General features: G+C 40.9%; 1 protein-coding gene across 2 annotated transcripts in view; it reads left to right on the top strand.

Annotated features, from left to right (window-relative positions):
• ADAMTSL3 (ADAMTS-like 3) overlaps positions 1–16,315 on the top strand; it is a 418,202-nt gene that overhangs the window by 352,697 nt on the left and 49,190 nt on the right. For both annotated transcript variants that reach the window (XM_011953860.1, XM_011953859.1), the window contains exons 21-23: positions 2,133–3,204; positions 8,813–8,940; positions 12,798–12,926. In XM_011953860.1, coding sequence (XP_011809250.1) covers positions 2,133–3,204; positions 8,813–8,940; positions 12,798–12,926 — 1,329 coding nt within the window. The remainder of the gene's footprint in view (positions 1–2,132; positions 3,205–8,812; positions 8,941–12,797; positions 12,927–16,315) is intronic.

Genomic DNA, 16,315 nt, shown 5'->3' with positions numbered 1-16,315 from the left:
AGAACATCTATGGTCAGAGTTGATATTGAACCTGCACATACTAGTATGTCCATACTGGTTCTTAAAATATAGTCAGAAAAAAAGGAATTAGTAAATAACCTCTGCCTGAACCCCATGACCATTTCTCACCTGCTCAGGCCACTCTGCCAGTAACCGCCTGACTTGTCCATAATTGAACAACTATGGGGGTAACACTTCGTGCTGTAGAAGGTCTCCAAGACCCTGTTCCAGTGCTACAGCCAGACACATTTGGTTGATTGAGCCCTTGCCACGAAGATTTAGTATTTTGACCACCATCTATGTTATCTATAGTAATGGATTGACTATAAATTTAACAGGGAGTCTTCCACACATTTTTTTCAGCTTTTGATTGTTGAACAGTAGAAAGTTCAAAATGGTATTCTAGCCAAATAAGGGGAAATTTACATGCCTTAACTGGCTGATGCCATTTGACATACTCTGTGGATACTCTATCTCCCAACAAGTAAAAGTTTGTATGTGGCAGGCCACCAGCTCCACTTAGAGATGATGTAACAGTATTTTCAAGCAGAACCCTGGACCCATCCTGAGACTAATAGGCCTGACCTACCAATTGCATCTGTATGGAATTTGTATACAAACAAATTATGCATGTCTTTCACCAAGAACATTCTCTACCACAGAAATTATGGGTTCATCTCTGTTGTTTCCCTGAACCTGTTGACACCACGAAACCCCAGTAGGCAGCCCAAGAAGACTTCAGTTATTCTCAGTTATCAGGGTGCCAATAAACACACTGTAGCCAGTGCCAAGGGGCTGAGAAGACTATGAAAGAGGAGTCTCAATCTGCTCCTTCTCCCAGCCTGTGCTACAACAAGGAGGACCTGTAACTGGGGTCCCACAAGGTAAATGAGGTCCCAATTGCATGACCTTCTAAATCCAGCAATATTCTTGACATGAGTCCAGCATCTCTTCTGCCACTCACTAGTGCTTCCAAGTTCTCCATCCTACACTCTACAATCTACTCGGGAACCTAAATACATCATCAAAGAGGATCCAGACTTCCACCCATATCACCGTCCTCCCTCTCCCACGCCTACCAGAACACATTGAGTCTTCCCTCAGGTGAAACAAGGGAGAGAAATACTTCTCTTGGGGACAGAATCTGAGAAGTATTGTCTTTGGGCCTAGCCCATTAAGAGGAGTTGATGCCCAGGAACAGGTGAAAGCAAACCCCATCCCTTTTCCCTCTCAGTCTGCCCTGCTGTTCATTGGCTGCACCTACCCTTGTCACCAGGTCAGTAGTCACAGCAGTTATGTATGAGAGCTCTTTATGTGCCCGCTACTGTGCTGTGCACTTGATATAAACAATCCAACTTAATTTTCACTTCCTTCCCAATGAAAGCACTAATATTATCCACATTTCACAGGTGAGAAAACTGAGGCTTCGAGAGATGAAAGAATTTGTCCAAGTGGCAGAGCTAAGATTCAAACTCAGATTTATCTGGCTTCAAACTGCCTATGCCACCTGTTCTTTTTTGATCACGGCTCCCCATTGCTTCCTCAGACCCCCATGCTAGCTTAATTGACATATTTGGGTTATATTCTGCAGCTGGCCAACCTCAGCCTCCTTTCAGACTGTTCAAATATTTCGCTCACATTCCCACTCTCACTTCCTCCCTCAGATTTGGGGTACCTATGGCTCTAAGCCAGAGGGCCTCTCTGCCAGATAGAGACCTGACATATCAGACCCTTATTGATGGAAACATGTACCCAGAGGCTGGGTAATTATAGAGCCATTATATAAGCATGGCCTAGAACAAATATTCCTCAAATCTAGAAATAACTATTCCCTACATTTCACCAAATCATTTAACCTCATGCCTCCCAAAGCCAGGGTTTTGTCAAATAACTTACACATTTTCATGCAACTCACCCACACTTGCATTCTTTGCCACTAAAGTACTAGATAGTTATGAAATTTACCGCAATCTGTGGATGTATAATATTATTCATGGTTTGATTCTTGAATGTTTTAAAATGGTAAAAAAAAGATAACATTTGTTAGCCTGTAGCAGCCTTGAAAGATTACTGTCAAAAAGTCTGTATTTTTTAGATGTTTGCTTGTATTTTCTTTCTTTTTTTTCCTGGAGAAATCAAATCAGAGATGAAGACAAAACTTGGTGAGCAGGGTCCTCAGATCCTCAGTGTCCAGAGAGTCTACATTCAGACAAGGGAAGAGAAGCGTATTAACCTGACCATTGGTAGCAGAGCCTATTTGCTGCCCAACACATCCGTGATTATTAAGTGCCCAGTGCGACGATTCCAGAAATCTCTGATCCAGTGGGAGAAGGATGGCCATTGCCTGCAGAACTCCAAACGGCTTGGCATCACCAAGTCAGGCTCACTAAAAATCCACAGTCTTGCCACCCCTGACATTGGCGTGTACCGGTGCATTGCAGGCTCTGCACAGGAAACCGTTGTGCTCAAGCTCATTGGTACTGACAACCGGCTCATCGCACGCCCAACCCTCAGGGAGCCTATGAGGGAATATCCTGGGATGGACCACAATGAAGCCAATAGTTTGGGAGTCACATGGCATAAAATGAGGCAAATGTGGAATAACAAAAATGACCTTTATCTGGATGATGACTACATTAGTAACCAGCCTTTCTTGAGAGCTCTGTTAGGCCACTGCAGCAGTTCTGCAGGAAACACCAACTCCTGGGAGTTGAAGAATAAGCAGTTTGAAGCAGCAGTTAAACAAGGAGCATATAGCATGGATACAGCCCAGTTTGATGAGCTGATAAGAAACATGAGTCAGCTCATGGAAACCGGAGAGGTCAGCGATGATCTTGCATCCCAACTAATATATCAGCTGGTGGCCGAATTAGCCAAGGCACAGCCAACACACATGCAGTGGTGGGGCATCCAGGAAGAGACGCCTCCTGCTGCTCAGCTCAGGGGGGAAACAGGAAGTGTGTCCCAAAGCTCGAATGCAAAAAACTCAGGCAAGCTGACATTCAAGCCGAAAAGACCTGTTCTTATGAGGCAAAGCCAACCTCCCTCAATTTCATTTAATAAAACGATAAATTCCAGGATTGGAAATACAGTATACATTACAAAAAGGACAGAGGTCATCAATATACTGTGCGACCTTATTACCCCTGGTGAGGCCACATATACATGGACCAAGGATGGGACCTTGTTACAGCCCTCAGTGAAGTAAGTAAAATAAGAATGCAGTATTCATTTTTGCACTACCTTCTTAATGGCTATTCCAGTTTTCTTGAAAATATTTTCAAATTCCTCTCCTAGGCATGTGTTTCCAACAGGATTCTTTAGGAAAGGAACTTAAAAATGTTAGGGTGTGTTTTTGACATATGCGTTGGAATTTTTAAATTCAACAGCCATATCATCCCGATCACTATTATAGAGGTGTGATATAAGACTGGATCCAGCAAGACTAAGTTTAAGCATGTGTACACTCCCCCTTTACTCAGCACTTAGCATTTAAAAATAAAATCAATATAAGAGCATTTTAAAAGTAAGCTTACTAGCAGTAATCCTACATTATGTTGGAGCTGCAAATCAGAATTTACAGAGCTCTTCCATGTCTACAATACATGGTATCTCATTTGAGCTCACATCAGCCCCATGAGGTTGGCAGGGGCAGGGGTTAACCTTTCTGATGACGTCATTGAGAAGCAGAATCCCATGACTACTTCATGGCCAGTCAGAACCGAGGGCCATATCTCTTGAATACTGCCAGTGGTATTTGAGTATCACACAAATAAGTAGCCTTAGTCGAAAGCTTGGGTATCTGAAGTAGTTTTCTATTATCATGTAATTTTTAAATGTCATACAATCCAAAAATAAAAGTGTTTTGAGATGTTCAAAACACAATATTAAGTCATATATTATTCTGATCTCTATCTATGCCAGTGTAAAAATGTCACATTTCCTTTATTTTACATAACAGATACTAATTTACTTTTGCATTCTTTATTGTCTTCAAATCTTCTTGTTTGTATACAGAGGACTATAGTCATTGTGCCTTCTTTTGATTCACATTTAAGAGCTCCAGCTGTACCTTATCTGCCTTTAGAGATTGTTAAGAGACACAGATAACACAGCAGATGTGAAACCGTTTTGCATATCATAAGGTGCTTTCAAAATGCAAGTTTTACTTTTATCATGTCTTTTGTGCATTGAGCCTCATATGTGAAACATCAGAAAAAACTTAGGTTAAATTCAGTTCTTTTAATAAATTATTAGGCTATATCTTAAAAAGGTAGAAAAAATATAATTTTTGAATTTTTAATGCTAGAACTCTGAACACAAGAGTACAATAAAATTTTAGAAGTAGAATAAACTTTAAAACATAGCAGTTCTCAGAGCTTTTGGTTTTAGACTCTTTAAAATTTTTAAATGATTGAGGAGCCTAAAGAGTTTTTATAAATGTGAGTTGTATCTGTTGCTATTTACTTCACTAGATATTAAAACCAAGAAACACTGAAAATATCTGCATTAATCTATTTAGAAAAAATAATGGGCCCATAACATGTTCACACAAATAACATTTTTTTTTTTGAGACGGAGACTCGCTCTGTCGCCCAGGCTGGAGTGCAGTGGCCGGATCTCAGCTCACTGCAAGCTCCGCCTCCCGGGTTTACGCCATTCTCCTGCCTCAGCCTCCCAAGTAGCTGGGACTACAGGCGCCCGCCACCTCGCCCGGCTAATTTTTTGTATTTTTTAGTAGAGACGGGGTTTCACCGGGTTAGCCAGGATGGTCTCGATCTCCTGACCTCGTGATCCGCCCGTCTCGGCCTCCCAAAGTGCTGGGATTACAGGCTTGAGCCACCGCGCCCGGCCAAGAACATATTTTTTGAAAACCATCCCCCCACCACCAAAATTACTGGTAACAGTGGAATTGCTTTCCATCTTTGCAGATCTCTTTAATGTCTGGCATAATAAAAGAAGACAGCTGGATTCTTATTTCCGCATCTGTTGTGAAATGTTGTTTTAGTTCAAGTATATGGAGAAAAGAAATGTGTGTTATACAAATGTGTTAGCTGGAAGAGAAAGAATATTTTAATATCTTGAGATAATTGTGGATACTCTTTAATTCTACACTAAAACTAGACAAAGGGTAATTTCTCAAAGGTTAGTTGAAATGTGCAATCTGAAACTATATTAATGAAATGTTGGTACTCTGTTTAATGAAATCTGCTGTTTTTTTCTTGCGTTTTGAATAGATTTTTTACCCATACAAGATTTTGTAACACCATAAATTGGTCATTTGAAAAATATTGGCTCACTGAGTGATACAGACCTTCCAAATGTTGGTACATTTCATTATGCAATGTAAAAAAATACACATAAAAAAAATCACCATGTATCTCATCAAAAAAAATCTTTAAGTTTTGGGAAGCTGTCAGGCTTACAGTGGTGGATACCAGTTTTCCAAAATTCTAATTTTCACATCAAAACTTTTTCATCATTGGCAACAAATACTGTCAGTTGTGTCATTGAATTGGCCAGCTCATTTAAAAAATATATATCTACCAAATACCCAACTTTAAATCATAGTGTGGACTTTTTTTGTCATATTCAAGTGAAAATCATATTCCATGAAAGAAGCTATTAGTTCTTCAGCATGCAGTGGAAGTGCTTTGTGTGTACTTCCCATTGTGTCATATGGGATATGAAAAACATGGACTCAAGGGTCGAGATTTAGTAAGATTAATATCTTTTACTACTTCATTAAGGACATTCTTTTTTTTCTTTTCTTTATTGAGACAGAGTCTTGCTTTGTCACTCAGGCTGGAGTGCAGTGGTGCAATCTCAGCTTACTGCAACCTCTGCCTCCTGGTTTCAAGTGATTCTCCTGCTTCAGTCTCCCAAGTAACTGAGATTACAGGTGCACACCACCACCGCCAGCTAATTTTTTGTGTTTTTAGTAGAGATAGGGTTTCACCATGTTGGCCAGGTTGATCTTGAACTCCTGATCTCAAGTGATCCACCCACCTCGGCCTCCCAAAGTTCTGGGATTACAGGCATGCATTGCCGTGCCCGGCCATTAAGGACATGCTTAAGGGAAACTGGCATTTTTTTTTCAGCAAGTAAAACATAGTAGTCAAGAATACAGTGATTACTGGCACACTTCCGTTACCACTGTCTTGGTTCATGCTAAGGTGCCAGCAGTCTTACCAACACTGTCTTTGCACTCTCAGTGCAAAGGTCAGTACCGTTTTTAAAAAGGCAAATTAATGGCTCCGTATTATTACAAAACTAGCTTTAACCTCATGGACTTCTAGGGGTTCATGGACCACACTTTGAAAACTGCTAACTTGTTTCAGTAATCCATTGTATAAATTGTAAGGAAATAGAGGCTGAGAGGTTGAAGTGATCTGTTGACCTATGGCCATATAAGTACTACAGTGATATAGAGGAGCCTGGTCAGTCTAAATAAATATTTGTTGAATTGAGTTCATTTTAAATAGATTGACTTGATGGAATGGAATTAACATAACTTTATCGGGCTGAGACTCCTGGAGCTTGTATAAAGAAGTTTTGACATGGTACATCCTCCTCAGATGTGTTTGTGCATCCTTTAAGGATCAACCATTCAAAACAGAAGCAATTTTGTATGTCCAGTAAAAGGTTTTGTTTTTAATTTTTAAGATAATAAGATCCATTTTCGTTTCTATTTTTCCTCCAAAACTTACCCAATTAATTTGTTCAGTTTATGTTTAATTCCCTTTACATAACAAAGGTTCTCATCCTTACATATACTTTCTGAATCTTAAAAATCTTTTCAGTTGAAGTAATTGAGAAATGGAATTATGTTCCTGAAAGCCTCTATCCAGTGAGAGAAACTGTGTAGGCATGGAGTACTGTTTGGATGCCAATTGAGTAAGAAATCTCAACTATGAAGAGAAGGTTGTGGGTGGATCAATTAGAGGTGGTGCCTATAGAAAGATCAACTTTGTTATTACTTCAACTTAAGAGTAAGATTACGCAGCAGAGGCCAAGGTCAGATCTGTTACAGAATTCAACCTGGTGGTTCTCCAGCCCAGGGACAGATCCAGGCTAGGTACCTAGTGGCCCCACCTGTCATGTAAGGTTCATGCATGCTCAGGTATTTCTGATCTCAATGATTTCTCACTGGACTGTTATGCTGAAACTTACAAAACAAAGGCATTATTTGAGAATTGCTAAATCATACAAACATATATATGAAATAATTTAAGAAAATGATTTAGTGTGTTTATTTTTCATGTGTAGTCACTGGTTAGACTTTTGCTTTTAACCAACTATTTCTCCTCCCTCAGGATTTGACAGTGAAAATCTTGCCTTACCAACAGTGAGGTCTGCCATACTCTTGTTGCTCTGAGACACTTTCACTGTTTTGACTTCTGCCCGCTTTTGTGTATTTCTTATGTGTGTTGCAGCAGGGCTTGTATGCTCTTGGTACTATTGCTCTGTACTATTATTTCGTACTATTCTAATCATTCATACATTTAGTCACCAAAGATTTTTGAGAACTTGCTATATAAAAGTTTAAGCAGTGAGAATGCACAGCTGTGAATAAGATTTGGTTCCTGCCCTTGAAAAGATCACAGTCTAGTGGGAAGAAATCGATATTTCATCAAATAAATATATGAACCAGAGAAGAAGGAGCCCGGAGGATACAGAAGATAACTCTAGGAGTATTGGTGAAAACTTTACAGGGGAAATTACATTTGATCCAGGACTCAGTGGGTGGGTCTGAGTTTGCCAGAAAGGGGTGAAGTGAACAACATATGCAAAAGCTCACGGTAATGAAAAATCATGGAAGGTTCTGGAAACAGTTAGGGTTCATTATGACTGAAGCATAGAACGAACAACATGAAGTGACAGAAAATAAAGAAGTGGCACAGCTCATCTCATGATGAAACATACAGTATTTACAGGGCAGAATAGTCTATATTGCTAAGATCTATAAAGTGAGATGGGGCAGGGGAAAAATAGTATATAACCACTGATCCGGGTGATTTAGAAGTAGATTCAAATTATTAAGAATAAAATAAAATAAAAGCAGAACAAGCACTCTTCCCTTCATAACAAAGGTTCTTCTCACCGTTAGATATATTTCCTGAATCTCTGAATAATTATCTAATTGGTTAGGCTACACCTGACCAACTCTGATTCTCAAAGTAGTATTTACACACCGGATTTTGGGAATATCAGTAATTGGGAAACCATAATGAACTCGTCATGCAGGTTAGCCCTAATTCTTAACAGCGTGGTCCAAATCCAGTGTATGCCACAGACTTAGCATGATTACCTCAATCAACTTCTTCATACGGGAATAATAAGACCATAATCCAATGCAAAACAGCCTTAGCCAAAACCCAATCACTTCCAGCATGAAAATCCAAACTGAAAATCCACACCTGCAGTTTCTTAGGAAGGATTTGGGCAGAAAATGACTGTTTAACATCCAGCAAATGAATAGGTTTGCTGGGTTGTCTTTTTTAAAAATGTGGCAGATTAAGCATTGAGTTCACCAGAAAAGTCTTTTCTTATGTAAAGTGGGATGGGAAGACTGGATTTCTAAGCACTGTTCAGCTCTAACATTGCTGTTAACCTAGGCAAGAGGAAACACCCCACCCTCCTGGTCTATATAGTTCTCTGCTTATAGGCAGGATGCTTGACAAAATTATCCTCTGTGATCTTTGCCAGCCCAAAGCCTATAATGGTGCAGTCTTCTTTCTCTGCAACTCACTGTAGCCCTAGGTCAGTTAAATTGTTATATGAATGTGTCCTCTTTCTAACTGTTCTACAGAATAATTTTGGATGGAACTGGGAAGATACAGATACAGAATCCTACAAGGAAAGAACAAGGCATATATGAATGTTCTGTAGCTAATCATCTTGGTTCAGATGTGGAAAGTTCTTCTGTGCTGTATGCAGGTAATGCCCACTGTTGAAACCTAGAATGCCTGGTTCTTTGTTTATTTGTTTTTAACATTAAATTCTAGAGCAGTAGTTCTCATTAGCAGCCGTCAGAATCATCTGGAATGCTTGTTAAAACACAGATTGCTGGACTCCACCCCCGGAGGTTCTGGTTCATTAGGTTTGGGATGGAGTCTGAGAATCGGCATTTTCAACATGTGCCCAGGTTATGCCAATGCTGCTGGTCTGAGGACCACACTGAAAATGGCTGCTCAGGAGCTCACTTTCTAAGAATCAGGAAATAATGAGATGGGGTTTAATTGGCAGTGTTGATATTAATGAACTTTGCATTTTTTAAAGTTCCACCAGCCAACAGAAAAGAATAATTATCTTTTATAGATTGCATATACCTCCCAGTGGCATACCTGCCAATCCTGAGAAACACCTTCAGGAAGTTGTAACTGTAAAGTAGTGTGTGTCTTCCTGGGAGGTGGATAATGTCATTTGGATATTAAAATATGCTTTTATTATAAAGAAACATTTTTAGGTGCTAAAGTTGCAGGCAAAGCTGCATTTGGCAAGTTCATGTTCTGGGATAAAAATAAGAGGCCAAAGTGGGTGGTTCTTGCCTGTAATCCCAGCACTTTGGCAGGCTGAGGCAGGAGGATCACTTGAGGCCAGGAGTTCAAGACCTGCCTGGACAGTAAAGAAAGATCATATCTCTACAAAAAAAATTTTGTTTAATTACCCAGGAGTAGTGGTGCATGCCTGCAGTCCCAGCTAACTCAGGAGGCTGAGGCAGGAAGGTCTCTTGAGTCCAGGAGCTCAAGGCTGCAGTGAGCTGTGATCGTGCCACTGCACTAAAGCCTAGGCAACAGAGTGAGACCCTGTGTCTAAAAAAAAATTAAAATTAAAAATAAATAATAAAACAAGAGAGCCATCCGCCACCTCCCTATTCTGTGGTTTCTGATATCTGTGGCTCAAATGGACTAAAGTGAGTAGAGAGAGACAGCATCAGGAATTCAGGAATTAGAACCCAGCGTTTAGTCAGTGTTGAGTTTTGCAGCAGGTACTTCACATCTACAAACTGAGGAGGTTGGACTATTTGATTTTTTTTTTTTTTTTTTGAGACAGAGTCTCACTCTGTCCTCCATGCTGGAGTACAGTGGCATGACCTCAGCTCACTGCAACCTCCACCTTCCGGGTTCAAGTGGTTCTCCTGCCTTAGCCTCCCAAGTAGCTGGGAGGACTACAGGCAAGCGCAACCATGACCTGCTAATTTTTGTATTTTTAGTAGAGACAGGGTTTCACCATGTTGGTCAGGCTGGTCTCGAACTCCTGACCTCAGGTGATCCACCCCCTCGGCCTCCCAAAATGCTGGGATTATAAGCATGAGCCACTGTCCCAGCCAGACGAGTTGATTTTTTTTTTTTTTTGAAACAGATTCTCTCTCTGTCACCTAGGCTAGAGTGCAGTGGTGCAATCTCAGCTTACTGCAACCTCCACCTCCTGGCCTCAAGCGATTCTCCTGCCTTAGCCTCCTGAATAGCTGGGATTACAGGTGTAATCACCCAGCTAATTTTTTTGTATTTTTTTTAGTAGAGACAGAGTTTCACCGTGTTGGCCAGGCTGCTCTTGAACTCCTAACCTCAAATGATTTGCCTGCTTCGGCCTCCCAAAGGGCTGGGATTACAGGTGTGAGCCACCACGCCCAGCCCAGACTAGTTGATTTTAAGTGGTCCCTGAATCTGTATGTCTTAAAAATTCTTCTGAGTCCCTTCCCTGGCTGCCTTCCCAAGGCAGGGCCTTCAGGCCTTGGTTTTCTGTGCCTTGATCCTCCGGGCTTGTTCTGTCCTGTGAACATCAGCTCCTTTCCAGAAAGTATTAGTTCCAAGGTTCTGGAACTCCTGTGGGGGAATGGGAGGCCCCCTTGCAACTGTCAAGTCTCCTAAGCCGATCTCAGAACAACTCACATTCCTGGTAGAGCTGCTGTGAAGTCCTCAGGAGTCAAAGGATGTGCTGTGAAAACCAAAGTCCTCTCCCAGCCAAAGCGTTCCTATCTTTTCATTTCTCTGGATAGCTTTCCACTGCCCCAGGTACTCCAGGAGAGAAGGAAACATTTGAACCCTCAAACATGATCCTTCCTAGATTATCTTCCCCCAGAATACTTGGTTACCAATACCAATTCATGCACTAACTATGCATAGGTGATAAAACAAGTTCAGGGATCATGATCTCTCCCTTCAGGAGCTCTCTTAGTACTAATGGTGTAGTAGGGAAACCAACCATTGTGACAGTGCTAAGGTAAGAGAATGCTCTGTCAAACGTCCTCTCTGGGATGTTGCTTCCCTGACCCTCACATGCTACTGAGAGACCACTGGGTAACTAGTCCCTTATCTCAATACCCACACCCCTGCATAGTAATGGTGTCTCCCACAGGTCTGTGAGCTCCTTGAGGACAAGAGAGTGTGTTTTCCAACTTAGTACTGCCATTGTCCAGCTCAGGCACAAAGTGTGCTTCCTGAGTGAGTGAATAAATTAATCTGGTAACTAAATATTGAAATCCAAAAGAAAATAAACATTTTAAAATGTATGTTTGATTCTTTATGACCTTGTTTGTATTATTTTTGCATGCAAATTTTATGCTTGTACTTGCTTCATATGAATTAAATGTTAACTTTGAATTTTTCTTGCAGACAGTTCTGATCCACTTGTAATAACCCCACATGGTCTCATAAAGTGGGAAGTCAGACATTTCTCTCTTGAGACTTTCTGCAGTGTAGAGATGTAAATAATGTTTTAAATAGGTCTCCTTGCAATTGATAGTCTTTAAATAGTAATGGCTTTTCTATTTTAGATTGAAATGAGTTTATTTAAGTAGGGTCTGAACTACACATTGGGTGAGAGAACTGCACTCGGAAGAGATCTTCTAGCTCAATCATTTTTTTAATGGGATTCAAACTGAAGCCTAGAGAGGGAAGATTTTGCCCAAGCACCTATGCAGCTTATTAGAAGAGGCTCAACAAGAATTGTGGCCTCCTACCTGTCTCAGCTTTCTCTAGTATAGCTTTGAATGAGCTCTGAAGCCTGGTTACATCCTGGCATCCACATGTCAGCCTGGCTGTGGCACCATATTCAGAAAAACTTTATAAGGATTAGGTACCGCATTTATACTGCAAATGCCTGTGTACGTCTCCTTCTGCACCATTACACTTTGAGCTTATCGAAAGAGGAGATACTTCTCATCTTGTACCCAGGTATTTCTCATCTTGTACCCAGGTGCAGACCACAGAGTGGACACTTGGTAAATGTTTACATTGGAAAAAACCTCTTATTACGCTGGGCCCAATGAGGGACAACATAATGGATCAGGACCTTCTGTCCTGTCTTCATCAGCCCCCTCCCCCAGTATCTCACATCCCTCCTTCCAGAAAAAGAGTCAGGTGGTCCCAAGCCCCAGTGTGTTTTGTCCCTGCATTAACTCATTCATGGCTGCACTGCAGAGACATCATTCCTGCTCTGTCTTCTTTGCTTCTTCTGATCTTCTGAATTCCTTCTTTTTCAAATTATCAAAGAGGAATTTATCCTCAATTTTAGTTATAAAACCAAAATATCCTCATAGTCTACATATTGTTGTTGCAGTGTACCGTTGAATTCATCCAACCCTCTATCTGTTCATCCATCTGTCCATATGTCCACTGAGCACCTCCAGGTATGTATGTGCACATCCCTGTGGTGCATCTTGAGGGATATAGAGAGAACCAGGACTCCACTCCTGCCTTCAAAGGGCTCAACAAAGCTTACCAAATACAACATGTTTTACCAAAGAGCAAAAGCTTGAACCTAACATAGTTTCCTGCTCCCTTTGAATTAAGAGGCACCTGTCATCTTGTCTGTTGAAAGAAATATCACCAAACCAGAGCACAACCATCTGTCTGTCATGGTTGGAGGCATTGTGGAGGCAGCCCTTGGAGCAAACGTGACAATCCGATGTCCTGTAAAAGGTAAGTGTGGTCATTTCAGTGGGAGGGTGTGTGGCCATCCCAGTGTGGCCAGGAGACACCAGCTGGCATTTTGGTATTCGAGACCTCAGCCTGATAGGCTTAAAAAACAGATTTCCCAGCACACTGACAGTGGATCTGACTCTCAAGAGTGAACTCATACTGGCTCATGAGACCGACGTATAAAACAGATTGCCAAGTTACTTGTTTCCAGTGTGGACTGTGACTGCCATGCACACTGGACTGTTCATACTGGCAAGACCAGAACACTCTGTCCCTATGGGCAGAGCTACAAAAAAGGCCAACTTTCAGTCAGAGGGTTACTTGGTGAATAACATAGTCAGAGGATGGGATTTGTTGGAAACTGTAAGACATGTCCTCCAGATAGACAAAAGCTACTGGCAAAGCCAGATCAGGGAGCTAGAATGTCCATGTCCCCTGGCCTGGGCTATCTTCTGGATTGTCCCTGGGTAAGCATCAGCAGCCTGTGCCTCAGTGGCTCTTTCTCCTATGTTTACAACTGCGGACAAACCTCCTTTCTAATGTTCACACTCTTTCTTTAATAGAATTAACACTTTCAGTCTGAACTTGCTTTAACCTAGGGCCATCCTGTCTCATGAAGCCATGAATTCTAAGTCTTAATCTGGGCCCATGCATCTCTGAACTGCAGATAAATATTATATGCTGCATATATGTACATTTTACAGGGACCAGGAGAGGTGGGAATGAGCGGGTTGTGTGAATAGGTTTTTATTGCTTCCTTAGAGAAACTTATGAACTCCTCCAAATTGAGATATACTCTTTTAGATGACTTTGTGTATGCCTTTCATTTACTCTGCATTGACTTAACTCCCTGGACAACTGTATTTCCCTAGCTTTCAAGTTCTAAGTAGATACCTGTAGTTGCAGCCACTTAAGATGAGTCTTGCCTAGGCTGTGACCTTGATTGCCTAGGGTGACAGAGGAGCTGCTGCTCTTAGAAATGCAGTGAGGGCACATGTAAGGAGGGATTCGAGGACACACTCATCCAGCTTTCAGGCTCTCCCTCCACTGTCATGATCAGTTACTTGCCATGTTTCCAAAGCTACACCTTTGGCTCTACAAACAGTGGAAATTTACTAACCCCCAAGATATTATTTTTCACCCCTTGGAAATCCGTGCAGTGTTTGGCCTATGCAGACTTTTGAAAAATTGCTCCAGTCTCCCAACTGACTCCACCCACAAATATGTGAGTTTTCTGGCAAAATACACCCACCATTACAGAAAGGGCCGGCATTCTCTGGCCATAGCAAGGAGAAAAGCAGAACGGAACGCTGCAGATGCCAAGCCACGGATGTCTAAAGTTTCTACAGCCCTACACCTGCAGAGGATTCTGAAAAATAGATCTGACTTCTATTAAGAGAAACCTCGACTTTCAACATGACTTCTAAATTTTTCACTTCCACAATACTTGAAAATCAGGCTTTCAGGGAGATGAGCCATTAAAAGGATTGGAGTGCATTATTTGCTATCGGAAGTCAGAGGCTGGATTAGGTGGAAACTGCAAGTAAAGCCTCCAGCAAAGACCATTAAACTCATCTCGTTTTATTTTCATCCAGGCCCAGTCAGACATGGGCTGTCTTTGACCCTCCCTAGCCCCACTGTCCTCCTGCCCTGTGCTGTGGGGCCATGGGTCTGCAGCACTGCTGTCTAGATGGAACTCAGCACTGGGAGTACTCATCTCCCTCCACCCTCCCTCACCTTTCAGCTCTTACTAGGAATTGTCCCATTTGGCCTTTCTTTACCTGGCAGTCTTCCCCCGTAGACTCAGACCCCAGAACTCCTGATGAGTTCTTTCCTTTTAAAAATAAACTTGCCTCCAAATGCACCACAATCATGTTGAGTTATTTGCCATTTTAAACAAACCTGTAGTGAACTTACAGTGTTTTCTTATGGGCAGAAGCCATACCTAATGGAGTTTTCTAGGGAAATTCATCTTTTTTAAGACAGATGGTGAAGTTGATGAAGGGTCAGAAAACTAGAGTTTTACAGACAGTCTTGTCACTAGCTAGTATATAACCATAGGTGAGTCATATATCTTTCTTCCCTCATCTCTAAAGCAGGGAATATATTATATTAATAGAAGAAGGGACTGTGGTTATCATCCAATTCCATTTTTCATCTTATAGATGAGTACATTAAAACATAATTTACAAAACTGAACTCTGCCTTACAAATTACATTTTTATACTACAAATTGGGATTTCTGTAAATCAGTGGCATATATAATTTTTTTATTTTTTAAGTTGCTTTAGAATATTTCCCACTAATTATAATGAACTTATTTTTGTAGACCCCATAACACATATTGATAGCTTCTAGAGAAGTTTATCTTTTTTATAGCCAAACATGTTTCGTCAACCCATGTGGTATAGATGTCAATAGGGATTATCTCTAGTCACTCTTAGAGATATTTCTAGTAACTATATTAAATAACAGAACCTAAAAGTCCGCATATTTGCCTATTTCTAAAGGTTAAAACTTCTAACTTGAGAGAGTTATTTGCCTTACTCTTTAAAAAAAAGTTTTTTTCTGTCCATTTGGGTGGGGGTAATTTAAAACGCACCTTTTTTGCCACCTTCTGGTAAGAAAGAAAAGTTCATCTGGGGAAAATGACCAGTAAATATCGTTGCTGCATTTTTTTTTTCACGTTAATGCATAGTAAGAACATTACTTATCCTGTAATTTTCTGTTGTGTATTATGTGTTGTTTATCTTATTCCTTAAGCTCATCAGAGATGCACCTGATGTGAGTCCCTTCTCTAAAGTGTTTTGTTGTGTGTCACACTCCTCTTTAGTCTCTAAGGAACTCTCTTGGCCACAGATGGGAATGGGTTTGAGCTAGATGGTGATTCCCAAATGAAGGGCACTGGCAAAGCCATCAATGGCCCAGCCCCAAGCGTAGAAAATTTCTTAAACACAAGGTGCACTGGACAACTGCTTCTTAGAGCAAACTTAAACTGCCTGGAAAGATTAGAGATGCTTCTAAACTAAAACTAAGCTAAAGAATAAAAACATCTTTGAATGCTATTAGAGGACACTGTTGTACATCTCCTTTAGGAGGAAAAATTATACAACCGTGGATGGCACCTGACATCTCACCAGGCAGCTGGGTACATGTAGGTTATACAAAAAACTCATTAACAATAAATGCAGAAGCAAATAAATAAGTTTAACACATTCCCAAATGAATCCAGTCATGTGGATGACTAAAGGAGAGTTTTTCCCAGGAATGCAGATATTTTTTGACGCTTAAAAATAGCTACTTTAAACAGAGCATCACAGGTTGAATCCTCTTTGGAAGGAGGGGTTTTTTTGTTTCTGTTTTTTTTTTTTTCTTTTTTTTTTTTCCCA

This window comes from Colobus angolensis, unplaced genomic scaffold (genome assembly GCF_000951035.1).
Source record: "Colobus angolensis palliatus isolate OR3802 unplaced genomic scaffold, Cang.pa_1.0 Scaffold376, whole genome shotgun sequence".
NCBI lineage: Eukaryota > Metazoa > Chordata > Mammalia > Primates > Cercopithecidae > Colobus > Colobus angolensis.
The sequence above is the reverse complement of the archived record's forward strand: the minus strand, read 5'-3'. Positions and strand labels throughout refer to the sequence as shown.